The sequence below is a fragment of the Lepidothrix coronata genome, unplaced genomic scaffold (assembly GCF_001604755.1).
Source record: "Lepidothrix coronata isolate B3197 unplaced genomic scaffold, Lepidothrix_coronata-1.0 Scaffold97, whole genome shotgun sequence".
Taxonomy (NCBI): Eukaryota; Metazoa; Chordata; class Aves; order Passeriformes; family Pipridae; genus Lepidothrix; species Lepidothrix coronata.
In genome coordinates, this window is record NW_016690277.1 from 2,294,498 (window position 1) to 2,309,289 (window position 14,792).

Consider the following 14,792-nt stretch of genomic DNA (forward strand, 5'->3'; position numbering starts at 1 on the left):
AAATACCTTTCACCAAGCTTTACAAATGTGAGCAGATGAACCTTCAAAGATGGACTAGAAAAATAATTTCCCACTGTTACTTGCTAGAAGTAGCAGTGAATAAAAATTAATTTTGATACTTTCCCAATTAAAGATTACTCTAAAGAGTAAAAATTATTTAAATGCTAGCTTAAAAGATAATATAATGTAAATAGTCTAATGTTTACATCTACTTATATATGGGATGAGGTACCTGCAAATTGATCATGAAGGACAGGGTATTTATTTCATCGTATTTATAGATACCACTTCTTGATACCCTTTCTTATAGAGGCCTATAGAGACCAGACCAGAATGGTTTGGATTTCAACTGAACACTTCATTTTTTGCTTTATAAGGCCATCTTTTTTAAAAAATCATTGAAATTAACACTTCATTGCACTCTTTTTGCTGTTCACTGTTCTGCTGGTGCTGCTATTGTTTACCAAAAGGCCATTTTCTGCAAGGTTAGCTCTTATGCCCAGAACCCCAGGGAAATGTTCAGCTGAGCACAGTGCTGAATACTGCAGACAATAGGGCCCTTCCAGGCAAACTACACACTTAAAAATGAGAACCCCACGAGCTGGAGGAGTTGTCACCAAAGGCCCCCACCAGCGAGGCTGACTTGCACAAAAGGGTCACGCACACGGACGTTCCTGCACATGGGCCGAGCAGCAGAGCTGCCGGAACACTCCAACCACAGCAGGTGCAGGGCAGGGAGATTTAATTTAGTCCACAGTGAAAGAGGGTTAAGTCAAATGACTGCACATATGCCATGGGCTGGGAGCTCACACAGATGCTCTGCTGACACAGAGCCACTTGTTAAAGCTGGAGTAACTTGATTACGTGGCTCTCACTGAATTCAGTTTGCACATCTCCTATTATGAAATAAAATTGTCCTATTTAATTTTTTGTTTAAGTGAAAACAATTTCAAGACACAGTAAACTGCTTTCTTTTGATGGAAATGCATGTGTGTTTTAAAGGTAGGTAACAACACAAAACACAACAACCCAAAGCCCCAGTTACAACTTGCCTCCTAATCTGAAATTCTACATCCAGATAAAAAGAGATAGAAAAGACTGACTTGTTTCAAAACATAGCTCTAGATTATTTATTTTTCACATAATATTTTTGCACTGTTTCATTTTGCCTATTCGATATCGCTGCAGTCATACTAGTGGTGACCTCTTGTTAATGCATGATGAGGCCTTGCAAGGAGATTCATTAAATAACCAAAGAGGATCAAAAAAGTAAATAAATTCTCAGGGCAGAGATAGGAAAGAAAATACTTCATTGCACTAGAAAGGCAGAACAGCATTTTGGACAGGAAAATATTATACTTTCTGACATAGAACCATATTGTTCACACACTTATTAAAAAGTAACAGATCTCTTGTGTTTGAGAAGCCAAGCATTAGTTTTCCTTTTTAAGCAAAGCTTTAAAAAGTTTTGTGGAATTCAAGCAAGCTGCCGTTTAGGTGCTGGCATTTGAATGGCATCAGCATTCATTTCACCAGAAAGATGCTAGAGCATCCATTTTCAAATGAATTTGTACAGCTACCAATTTCATTTAAGGAAATACTTCTGAAATACTTGATAAGTATAGTTTAAAACAGGTAGTTATGTTGTATTGATCTAAAATTCTGGGCATATTGGATAAAAACAGATTACATACCTGGTCTACATCATGTTTTGTTTGCTGTGACGAAAATAACCGCTATAATTTAAAGACTGTGCTGGTGGATTTATTTTCTATTCGGATAAAAATATTATTTCATATAAATGTTAAACTTTCTGCCTTATTATCTGCAAGGTCTTATCTGAGAAATAGAAATCTTGCTTATAAATGTCTTCATCTCATTTTATAAGCAGACAATAAGCTGAAAAGCTAATGAAGCAATATCTCATGGAAGTCGCTTTTTAAGCAGCATCACGGAAGAGCTAAATATAGCACAAAGTCAGAAAGCAAGGAGTTTCAAGCTATGTACAAGCATTTTTTTTACATTTATAGATATATAAACTTTTTAACATGTTACCTATGGGAAATGAAGGCAAAATTATAACACCTAAGTGTTTGTTTTACTGTTTTTCTGAAAGAGCTCCCATCCTTGCAGCTTCAGCAGTGGGCAGACCAAGGCAGAAAAGCAATTTTTCCAACATTTTATCATGAAAGCTGATGAGAAGCAGGTTTTATTCAACAGAAATAATACCTTAACAGACATGATAAAGACCTGAAAACAGAATTTCATTTTTTAATCTTGTTAGGAGAAAGAAAGGAAACAGGTTGCATGCATACAGTCGGCACTGCCAGCTTCACACTCCACACTGTGCCCAAACCCCCCAAATAAACACTTCTTAAAACTAAGTAATAATCATATAGTATGTAATTTTGTATTAGTATGAAAAGGAAAATGCCCTGAAGTTGTGTCAGGGGAGGTTTGGGTTGGAAATTAGGAATAGGTTCTTCTCCCAGAGGGTGGTTGGGCACTGGAACAGGTTCCCCAGGGAAGTGGTCACAGCACAGAGCCTGACAGAGTTCAAGAAGTGTTTGGATGATGCTCTCTGGCTCAAGGTGTGACTCTTGGTCCTGTGCAGGGCCAGGAATTGGACTTTGATCATTGATCCTGGTGGGTCCCTTCCAACTCAGGATATTCTATGATTCTATGAATTATTCCTCAATCTCCAAATTCATTGGGGGAAAAAAGAAGCTATGGTGGTTTATGAGCTGTTAACTGGACTGTTAAATATAACCTGCTATCTGTGCAGCCACACAGGTGTATCTATACCAGTTTTCCAAGTAGACTGGAAAGTGTGTGAAATTAGAACAGACTGACTGGAAGTCTCTCAGCCACAGGTGTATCTTTAGATACACCTGAAGCACAGAACTGTTGCCTGAGAGAACAGGTATATTAATTTAATTCCAGGATAAAATAACTGACTCGTAAAAGAAACAGAAGGTCTACAATCACTGCAAAACAACTAAAATGCAAGTGTTACAATAAAAGCATTAAAACACTTTTTTTTTATGTTGGATTTGGTTTTTTCAGTATTTGTGTTCTCAAAGCTAATGTTCCAGTTTTCAATCAGAATGTGATTGCATGCCCAGATAAAAGAGACGAATGCAAAAAGTCATAGAGGATTTATGAGGAAGTAGCCATACAGCCTGAAAATGCCCTTCAAAGTCCTTCAGCAAGGCCTTTTTTATTTTTTAAAGAAAAACGTTAGTGCACTATTTTTTCAAGAGAGCTACTATTTAATCAATTTAATAAATCTTATGTGGTCACAACAAGTTTGTTTAGAAAAATATATCCATGTTCCAAAATTCAGTATATTATTCCATGAAAGCGAGAAGTGCACAGTGCTGAATGGAATAAGATTCTCCCCAAAACATATAACAAGCAGCACTTTCAACTCACCACAGAGATGCTGAGCTGTAACCTATTAGTGTTCATGAGAACTTCAGTCTGAAAGACTTCTGCCCAAACTGACGCTGCATCGGGGAACTCTTATCTCATTTTTTCAGACTCGTAAAACGTATTTCATCTGATTTCAATTTCTCAAAATATATTGCAATGAAGAATAGGTGTGACTCTAACAGGGTAAAGTTTTGCAGTTATCTCATTTTCAAATGTTCCAGTACCATTATTGCTAGCACCAATATATGAAGATCCTGAATTAAAACAAATACCAATGAGACGTTTTATAAATATGATAAATAGTTAATGCGGGAATCACTCATTAACTTCAAAGAACGTTGGGACAAATAGTATGAATCTATAGCTCTACTGATGTAAAAAACTTTCCATAAATTAATGTTTTAGATGTTGAACCCTTAATTGTGGTCCCTTATTTAAAAATATCATTGATTCCCTCCTGCTTCAGTTTCTATATCTCTTAGGCAAATCTTGATACTCATCCATAGTGCTCCACAGAAGAGATATTTTTCTGTTTAGATATCAAAAACATTTCCTATTCAGAAAAACCCTCAGTTAAATGCTCCTTTTCTTTTTTTAAATCCTGCATAGGGGCACAAAACTTTGGAATTCTCTTGGCATCATATGAAGCTTTTCTGTTGCAAACCATGAGCAGGGATGAACAGTTCACCTGGCTTGTACCATGGACCAACCAACTAGTGATTACTTTTGTCTGGCAGTAACCTGTCATTAAAATCCACCTTGGGTTATGGAGTGTGCTTCATTGTGCTCCTAATCCACCTTAACTACTGAGTGAGTCAATACTTTCAGGGGTATTCTCACTTCAGAGCATGAGCCATATTGGTCTTTTTTTCCCATTGGCTAATAAGTACACTTCCTAATAAAACATTATTAATTATTTTTTAGAAGACTGACACACAGTATCAAACCTTACAAAAAATCTTTAAAAATACTCTGAGCAAAGCATGGAAAGAATGTGTTGCAGAAGGTAAAAGCCAGTCTTCAAGTTAGTACTCTTTGCCATCTACTGGGGCTTATTTGAACAGGGTAAATGCTGCAATTTAACAACATAATCATGCTGCATAATCGCAGCACTATAATTCTTTTCTTGCACTTCAAAAGACTGTTTGCAGATGCAGCAGCCATTTTATAAATCCCATTACAGAATACAGGCTGCTCCTTTTCCTTTAGTTGTGCTCCACTCTCCCCCCTCATTCTCATACAGTGCAGGTCCTGTCTCTGGGGGGAGCAGAACTGTGCTGGAGGTGTCTATTTTTAGATGTCAGAACAGCATTCTTCTCAACCTCTAGACATTGTTCCCCGAACCACATGATCAGCAAATCAGCACATTACTGCTGACTTCTGTGTCTTTTCAATCTTGTCTAAACAACTTTAAACTTGTGTCACCACAAGGTAACACAAAACAAATAATATTTCCCTAAATGTTTTCTCTTTGATGTAAATAACTTATTCAGAAAGATTTGCAAGAGGTAATTAAAGTACCTTGCTGAGTAAAAAAACCTTGGAGGCAATACAGTGAGAAGTGACTCAAAAGTGACTCAAGATGTAGATCAAAAAGACACATTAAAAAAAAAATCAAATGGAAAAAACATCACTCAGACCTCCCCCATTTTTCTTTTACAGTTCTCATTAGAAATTTTTTAAAAGAAAACAAAAAATGCCATTGTACAGAACTCACAAATTAAGACAAGAAACCTTTAAAAACTCATTTGAATAAACAGAAAAACTGGGGGAAGGAGGGAGAAACAATAGAAAGTAAATATATTGATGGTCATGGTCCACAGTCTTACTGTGTGACTGTATGTTTACAGCATCCTACAGTATCTTGTGGCCTCCTATTGTTCTATCTTAGCATCAATATAAAAGCATCAATAAAAGCACATGCAATATTATTGGTTTTTAATATATAATAACCCAGTTTAATTTATTGTACCTTTGTATAAGCTTGTCGTGCATATCAAGAAAATATGGAAAGTTGTCTATCAGAAAAAAATATATTCATGTGATCTTATTGAAAACTAAATGACTGAAATCTAAAGAGTTGTGAGTCATGTCAACTTCACAGACCACTTCCATACATCTGGATCATATCTGAAGTAAAAATTAAATTATTTTTCTATAAGCCTTGGCAGAATTGCAGATTTCAGTTAAGATAATATTCAGCATTTTTCACAACAAATAACTGAGTTACTTTTAAGTTTTACACTCAAGACACTTCATTGTACAAAAACTGATGATGGAAAGTAAGCAGAATATTTCCACATAATTGAGAAGGAAACTCAGAGGCTGTTTTGTTTTCTCTTTCTTAAACTAACAAATTCATGTTTCAGTGTCTTTATTGCTTTAATATTTCACCCTTTTTTTGCTCAACTGTTTTAATAAAAGAAATAATTCTGGGAAAAGCTATAAGTAAGTTAAGACCACATAAAATAATTTACTCTGGAAAACAGTTGAGTTACCTCATTACTTGATTATTTGATAGTGCAGAGTTGCAACCCCTCAGGACTGAAAGATATGCAGAAGGAATGTTTCATATTCCTTTTCTATCAAAAGCACTACAGCTAATCCAACTATTTGCTAAAATAAATAGGATTTATAAAAATTCAAATGCACTATAACCTCACTCATCTTGACTAAGCACTCAGACACTCCTATTCATGAACATCTCACTGTACTACTGGAGCCTCCCTGCTGCTTCATGCAAATGCATTTATGATTCATGTTCTTTACATAAATCAAATTACACCACAGCAACTGGAAAATTCTACAAAGAATTTCACTATCAGAAAATTAAAAAGAAAGACCAAAGAAAATATCAAAAGCCACATAGAAGTAAAATAAGAGGTCTCAGAAAACTTGTACTGCATTAAAGAATCTATTTTTATGAACTAAGCCCCATTTTGTATTCATCAAGGAAAAGGTACATTTTTCACCTCGTGTTACCCAACACAGAATAAAAAATTTAAAGCAAGAATCCCGGTGACAGAAAGGCAGCCACAGAGACAAATAGGACAAGACAAACTAGGAAAGAGCAACAGAACATACGTTTTAGTCAACTGAATTAATAGCCTGTGCTGTACTATGTATACAGTCAAGTGGAACCTTCACAGAGCAACTTAGGCCCTCTATTTGGGAGCTTATAATCCAAGATGTGCCTTTGGGCACTTTCACGAGTGTATAAAAGCTACAAATTACCCTGTCTTCAGGATGCTTTTATCATACATTAGCTACCACAAGGCAAATGCAAAAATTTATTCCTGAGGAAGATACATGAGGATAACTTTTTCCCTGACAAATTAAATGCAAAACTAGACTAAAAGAAAAAAAAAAAAGCTTAAAACTAAGAATCGTGGAATAATAGAAAAGCCTCAAAACTGAAAAAATAATTTGAAGAAAATAAACATCACTGAAAGAAACTGCTGCTGACAGTAATCAAATTATTACACTAACAACGTTTCAGCAGTATCTTTGCTAAGTGATAGCTCAAAAAGGAGAGAACAAGGCACTACAGCTGCATTTGGAATTTTCTATATTAGCTACACACTTGGATTTTGTCCCAATATTTCTGCAGCAGAATGTTTTTAATTTTACATTATTAGCATGATAAGTTATTGAATAACAATTGTGGCAGCTTATAGTTCATTATAAGATATACAGCATTTCAAGCAGATAATAATAAATGCTGTTATTACAATGACTTTGGTTTCATGTCATTGGTATAATAAAACATCTGCCCAGAAATCTCAATTTAATTAAGTCTATTGCATCTATGCATAAATATTGCATTAAACCAGTATTATTTCCCATACACTTAAAAATAACATATCAGCCTATTTTCATTACACTCCTTCCACAAAGATGCTTAACATTTAATTGTCCAATGAAACAAATAGTATATTTCTAAGGTTTCACATTCACAGAGACAAAACTAGAAAATAAAAAAGTAGTGCAATTAAACATTGTGAAAATATAATAGGAAATCTGACCTTCTAATATATTTTTTCAATTTTACTGTGTACAGGCTTAAGCTTCTTCACAAAGTACCTCCTGACCCAGTACCTGACAAAGGAACACCTCATGCAGACAGTTATATACTGTAGCATTTACCAAAAGCTTTACTGTTATTAAAATAGAACACATAAAATATCTTGCATCATCTAAAGGTATCAGGCCAAAATGACCATCTACATTTTAAACTGAATGGTGCCACCTGTGTACAAATTCAGTGTACCTCTTGTCTGGTTTGAATGAATCCATGTCTAGAACATGGTCCCAATATCCCATCTGGATCTTTCAGCAGCACTTAACTGAAAGGAATTACTCTTGTTCCTCTAAATGCTGCGTAAACCATTGGCTGTCACCGAGAGGTGATGAACAGAAAGCATGTTACTCACCAATAAAGTAGTTGTTTCCCAGTGCAAGCATTTCTTCAGAAAGAACAAGTCCACCCAGTGCCTGGAGAAGAGTGACACTTCTGCCATCAATGAGTGAACACTGTTTAAATCCAGTGCTTGTGACTTTCCATAGCAGAATGAGAGAAGCAGTAGCATCTTGCCTTATTCTAAGAAAAGAAATAACGAGAATATTTACACTGAGGGAAATTTGTGTTATTAGGAAATACATCACTGCAGAACAAAAGCTTATCAATAAAGAAGAAAATCTTAAATTTAGCAAGCATGGAATCAGGAAAAGTCCTGATGATTTTTAGCATGTCCACAAAATTAAAAAATGCTTCAACTGTAAGATTTGCATAATAGTATATGTATCAGCAGATTAAATCATACAGAGTTCCAATTTCCAATACTTGAAGGTCACCATCTTACTGCCCAAGAAGAGTTTTACATAAATATCACGTAATAGTTAAGGATCCTTATTCAGTCTCTGTATTTATGCCTTTTTGAGTAGTACTTCCATTCTACATCTACAATGCCATAATTTTCTGCAGCTGAAGTACATCCAGGGCTCTTGTTTACTGAAGAACATTCAATGTTCACTCAATACAGGGAGACAGATCCTTGTAGAAATCCCCATTTGTCTGACACACCAGATCGAAGATTCGGGACAGTTTATTCTTTTAAATCAAATGAGTCATGCAATGCTCCCAAGGTCACTGAGGCCATGGTGTCTTCCTGAATACTGACAGATTGGATATAGGATATTGGATATATTACTAGTGCATATACACTGTCGGCTCCGTTAGGAAGCGCTGTACTCTAGGCCACTCTTTCTGTCCCCTCAGGATATATTTTTTCCTACTCCCCTCCACAAAGAAACAATAAAAAACTGTCATGTTTCTGGCAAGTTCCCAAATATTTGGGCATTAATTTCCTCAGAAGGAATACCAAAGGAGTTTAAACAGTCCTCCAAAAATTCAAACACAACTACATCCAACTGCTAAAAACTGATAATTTTCTCTTGCTGAAAACAGACTTCCAAATACATAGAGATGTTCTGTTCCATAATTTTCTGTAATAAAATTATTTCAATCCTGCTCAAAACCCAAGGAAATTGTCATTTTTCATTTGACTTCAAAACAACGAAGTTTTGTAATCATGCATGACCCAAGTTGAAAAAATGTTGCAACTAGACATCATAAGAAAAAATTTTACAGTATTTTGGGTCCTCTTTAAGAAAAGTTCTTTGCTGACCATCTCATTTTAGAACAGGATAGAAACTAGTTTCACAGTTTGGGTCACACCTGACAATCAAAACAAAACAAACTTATTAAACTCAAATTATTTACCTTTCATAGGTAGCCATCGAACCAGATATGTTACTTGGGCCTTTACCATAGGAAATAAGATGAAATAAAGATAGTTTCCCTGACCTGTCCTAATCTACGCAGATATAAAACACAACTAAATATATATAGTGTAAAAATCATCAAAAATTACTATGTACTCTGCAGCCTCCTTTAAAATGAGGTCCCTCCATTTTAAATAGAGCTTTAGAATCCACAAATGCCAGCTTTTTCCTGATTCCAAGAAAAGACACTTGTTTGCTTTCAGATTCCAGCCAGCCAGAGCATCCACACTCACAGATCTCTTCCTGGCTTAGGCTTAAGGCTCATGAATGAGCACAATTCAAAGTGCTGTGGGAAGGGTAGGACACCCCCACGTTTAACAGTTACTGCTCCAAACTGTCTGCAGCTTGTCTGCTTGCATCGGTTTGTTTTTTCCTGTGAGCATGGCCTTTTTTAACAGAAACCTGGGATCCTGAAAGATAAGATGACAGTATGAGAAAAGGAGGCTATTTTGGGAAAATCTAAGTCTAAAATTGCAGTAAAGCTGTGAGCCAGAGAGCTACGTTGGCAGATTTTTATTTAAAATAAAATTTCCAATACGAAAATGCCTCATCCCAGCTGACAGAATCAGATCTTTCTAGGAAGTAAGTTTCTGTTAATTAAATGTAACAAAGCAAGCATGTGATGGAAAAAGCAAGAGTTTGAAAAGCAAATAACAGAATAAATTCAAATTTTTGAGAAACGTGGTTTGTAGGACATACACAAAGATTTCACAGCTGATGATGACACCCAAAGCAATAACCCAGCAATCAAGTTCAAATGCACAAAATACATGCATTTATATAGTCAACGATTACATTTTCTACCAGCAAGTTCATCTGGAGATTAAAGGGGGTAAAAAAGTGTTCACTGCATGAAGTAGAAAGGAAATGTCATATCTTCTTCAAACTGACATCTTCAACACATCTGCCCTAATTTCTACTGCATTATGATAGCCCAGAGACAGCTTACATGCTCACATCTTCTAAAACATTAAATACTTGGGGAAAATTATGCCAAGCAAAGCGCTGCGATGGCACCACTCAATGCCTGAAGTCTGTCTGCAGTTCTCTCATAGACCTTTAGCCATCTGACAGATCTGCCTGCCTGAAAAACTGTTGTCTAAAATATCCAGTCAAAGGAGAATAAATGCATTTTTGTATTTTAGCACATAGAATGAATATTCTTACTTTATTGACGTATTCTGTGGAACTTCAAAGGAGACAAGCCGGCCTCCAGCAGAGCTATTGGAACTGGCATTTCCACAAGCCACATCTGGGGTTATCTGAAAATAAAAATAGCTTTATTTAACACTAAATGAGAAAATCTGACCAATGAAAACATGAAAGAATTTTTTTACAAATGACATGAATAGTCCAGCAGTCATCTTTTAAAAATCCTCAGGAAGGACCAAAACATTCACCGAAGTCTTTATGCTGCCAACAAACGTTCTGAAAATTTACATAACCATCCTTTTAGGTTTTTATTTTAACAAAAAATTCCTGCATGTAAGTGTGAACTTCTAAAGGCATCTTCTTTTAAAAGTGAACATGTTTAGAAAAAGATGAATAGGCTTCTGGTCTTTTAAAATAATAAATAAAGCTCTAACATTTGCCAACATCCAAGAAATATTGCATCAGTAATTTATGCGTTCTTGGAGGATTTATAATAGCAAATATATTGTCTTTCTATTATACTATGTTTTTTTCCAAACATGTTTCCTTTAAAAAACACTCTCCCACTTGCCCATTGCTATTCTTTGCAAGTAAAAGTTGCTCAGACAAACAGTGCTTTCAGATGGAAAAAAATGATGATCACAGTTGAGAGTGAAAGGATGTGTTTGCCAAATCTAGTGATGCCTACCAGGCATAGAAATCAGTTACTTCATTAACTAAATCAAGACACCATGAAAGATGTCACACATCACAAAGCAATCACAGACAGACTCCTCAATTATTCAGATCTTCAAAAGTAGTAATTTCCTAAAGACATTCTGAAAATCATTAACGGTTCCAAGGATAAATATATTTCAAATAAGTAATATTTTATGTGGCATGATTGAGTCTATTACTTAAATTAACATCATCAGTAGTTTTAAAGGATTAGTTTTCAAGTATTTTCATCACCTTGCTATGAAATATCACACTGTAAAAAGAAACTCAATAAACCAGTTTAATCTTCAAATTTCTAGGAAGATTTTGCCATGTTATATTTTCAGTCATGGAGAACACGTGTGCAAGCTTTTTACATCAGCTTTGCTGAAAAGGCAAAAATGCAACCTGACACCCTTCCGTGAACTAATTTTACATCCAAGAAAAAGCCAGAATCCAATTTATAACCTTAAATAAAATTCAAATTCACATTCTAAACATGATTATGAAACACGTGTAAAAACAGGAACAACAGAAGTCCAGAATACAATGCAAGTAATAATTTTTTAGGAGACTCAGAGCTTATTTCAACTCAGGCAAGACAAACACACAGTATTGACATTTCCCGATGTGAATGATTTCCCAGTGTCTAGATTACATGATTCATTGTTGAACTCCCTGGAACATATAATATGAACACAGGTAGTTCATGAAAATAAAGTGAGATGCAATTTTATTGTATTTGTTCAAGTGAATTTTAAAAAAAAATTATATATCCATTACAATTTTTAAATCTCAGGAGTCAAAATTATGGAGCTAACATTAAAGGCATGATGCATCCAAAGTTAATATGGCTAACACTCTTCCTGTGCCAACAGGAAAAATGTCCCCATTTAAACTTCCATTTTCTTTGAGAATCCATATTCCTACTAGAAAAAAGGGAAAAAAGAAATCAGCATCTCTGTTCTCACGCAGTCTTATGCTACATCTAAAAAGACACCCCTTTTATAGTATTTCTATAGTTTTACAATTTCATGCTCCTATTACCTTGGAACACAAGTGGGAAAACTGTAATTTATGCATTTCATTTAACTCACTGTTTAATATCAGAAGTTTGTAAAGGGTATTGATCTCTTTGAAACTCAAATTAAAAAAAAAAACACATAAAAATATAGAAGCAAGAGCTGAACAAAATGGTTGCATAACAAGAGTTGAGATTTGACCTTGAGAAAACAGAAAAAAAAAACAAACAAAAAAAACACTGAGCAAAAAACTTTAACTTGCAAACACATCAGAATTTAGGATTAATCAGCAGGAAAAGCACACATAGGAAACACTGCAATGATAATCAGAAGAGTGAAAGGCAAAATGAATGATTTTGACTCTTCTATTAAGAGATTTGTAATGTTTGATGTCTTTATCTAGGAAGTCCATTTGTAATTGGCCCTGACTTCAACCTCTAAGAATCTGATAAAATAATCATATAAACCAGTAGGACACTAAAACCAGGATTTCACAAAGCCAAAATTCTAATTTCTTTTATATATTAAAACCCCTGATACTTGGATCAGACAAAAAAACACAGGCAGAATCAGCAGCTCTCATAAGGAACAAGAAATGGTCCTAGCAGTGTCCTATTTCAGGCAAATACTATAGAGACAAAAATGACAGTTTTGACACCTGAATTAAGAAAAAAATTGCAGTTTTTCCACAGCTGTGAGAAATATGTATAAAGATTTTTAAGTATGTCTCTTTCATGTTTTAACAGAGCTCTCTGCAAAACTAAGCAACTGAAGAATGGAGGCAAAGACAACCAATACATCACAATAATAAAGGACACTCAGAAGATGAAACCAATCTGTAATTTTCATTCCCCCCCAAAAAAAATAAATATTAAAAAACAATTACATCTAACTACAATGACATCAAACTCTTCTAAAATTCCCCCGAAGTATTCAATAGTACAGAACCTCTAAGACAGCAAGGAAGTTCCTTGGGGAACAGACTTATATCTATAACATAGATGATGCAGCTACTTAAAAAATAGTCACCAAAGAAAAAAAAAATCTTCATGCAACTGCCAGAGCCTGAAGAATGTTTAGGAACTGATTGCAAGGATAAGCTCCTGTGTCAATAGAGAATACATTCAAGAGCTGTTCTTGACAAGCTTAGAGTTTAAAATTATTATCAAATTGTTGACAGTAAACACAGAATTCCTCCTTACATACATCTTCCATGACTTTGCATCTAAATAATTTTATGTTTTTTAAAAGATAATATAATATATAAAAATTAAATTTATGCTTTGAATACTTTAAAATTTTACACAGGTAAAAGAGCATCATTTGAGAAAGCAAGAGTGAAATCTTGAGAAGAGTACTTACTCCTACAATCTCTACCTGGACCTTTACAAGGCAGCACTGACTGGCTACATTTCCTTACCAGGCCATAGCAGTAGTATAGATGAGATTGCAAAGAAAATCAGGTGTGGTACCTAAAAAGAAAGCAACAGACTATTCTTCCATATTACAACTTTTCTGAAGAAATTAAATAGTGTGAATGGTACAGCTACTCCCCTGCCTTATACAAACCAGAATAATGAGATATACACTTAATGCAACAAGTGCTGAAATACATACATAAATCCCAAGGCAACATTTTTACATGAATGAGTGCCTTTATTACATTGATAAGTGTACTAGAGTTTAATTCAATGAGGCTAAGAAGAGTAACATACAGACACTGTCTGCATTTATACAGCCTCTCAGTACTGAAATTAGTTCTTTGAAGATAGGTATAAGAAATTTCATAGTATGTTTCTTGAAAAGCTGAGCAGACATTTGTAAGTCTGCAAGAACTTATCAACGTGGGCAGACTAATCCTGAACGGCACAAAATACAGCAATTCTGCCACCCCAATACATTTGCATTTCTTTTGTATCTCCACCCCCTGAGTTCACAAAATTGCAGAAGGCTTTTACTTCTTGCAAAACATGCCACACTTTCCTCAAACTTGAAAGTGGTCTGTAAGTGGAATGGTCAAATTTATATGAGCTTTAGAAATTCCTCACTACCCTATTAAGGAGATAATAAAGATTATTTCTGAAATCTAGCAGATACTTCCAAATACTGGAAAAGGCTGCCCAGGTATCTTGTGCACTCTTCATCCTTTGAGTTAAGACTCAGCTGAACACAATTCTGAGCAACCTGCTCCAGCTGACCCTGCTTTGAGCAAGGAGTTTGCTCAATGTCCAGAGATCCTTTCCAACCTCACCTACACTGATGCTGTGAGTGAAAATTCACCCAATGAGCCAATTGCCCACTAAGTCTTTGCTGTAAATTGCCATTGTAACTTCAGTGACACCACAGCTTCCACAAAACCCCACCCCAGCATACAAGAAGAGTGTTTTGTTTCATTCAGATGTCCCCAAGGCTTACACAAATAAGTCTGTGTGAACGTGTGTGCACACTCAGGCACACACAGATACCTGCGTATTTTTAATTGAAACCTTCCTCCTGTGCTAGCTGAGAATGTTCTCTTTGATTTACCTCTTGTCTTTCAAACTCAAAAAGCTGTTCTCCTGTTTTGACTCCTGATGAGGCAACAAAGAAATCTGCATGGTCTTAGAGCCAGAGCAAAGTGGGGCAAATTAGTCTGGAATTAAA

At 35.3% G+C, this 14,792-nt stretch overlaps 1 protein-coding gene across 1 annotated transcript in view; it reads right to left on the minus strand.

Annotated features, from left to right (window-relative positions):
* DNER (delta/notch like EGF repeat containing) overlaps nucleotides 1–14,792 on the minus strand; it is a 119,478-nt gene that overhangs the window by 51,379 nt on the left and 53,307 nt on the right. Inside the window, exons 3-4 of the mRNA XM_017822288.1 lie at nucleotides 10,447–10,541; nucleotides 7,869–8,035 (exon numbers count right to left, since the gene is read on the minus strand). Of these exons, the coding sequence (XP_017677777.1) occupies nucleotides 7,869–8,035; nucleotides 10,447–10,541 (262 nt within the window). The remainder of the gene's footprint in view (nucleotides 1–7,868; nucleotides 8,036–10,446; nucleotides 10,542–14,792) is intronic.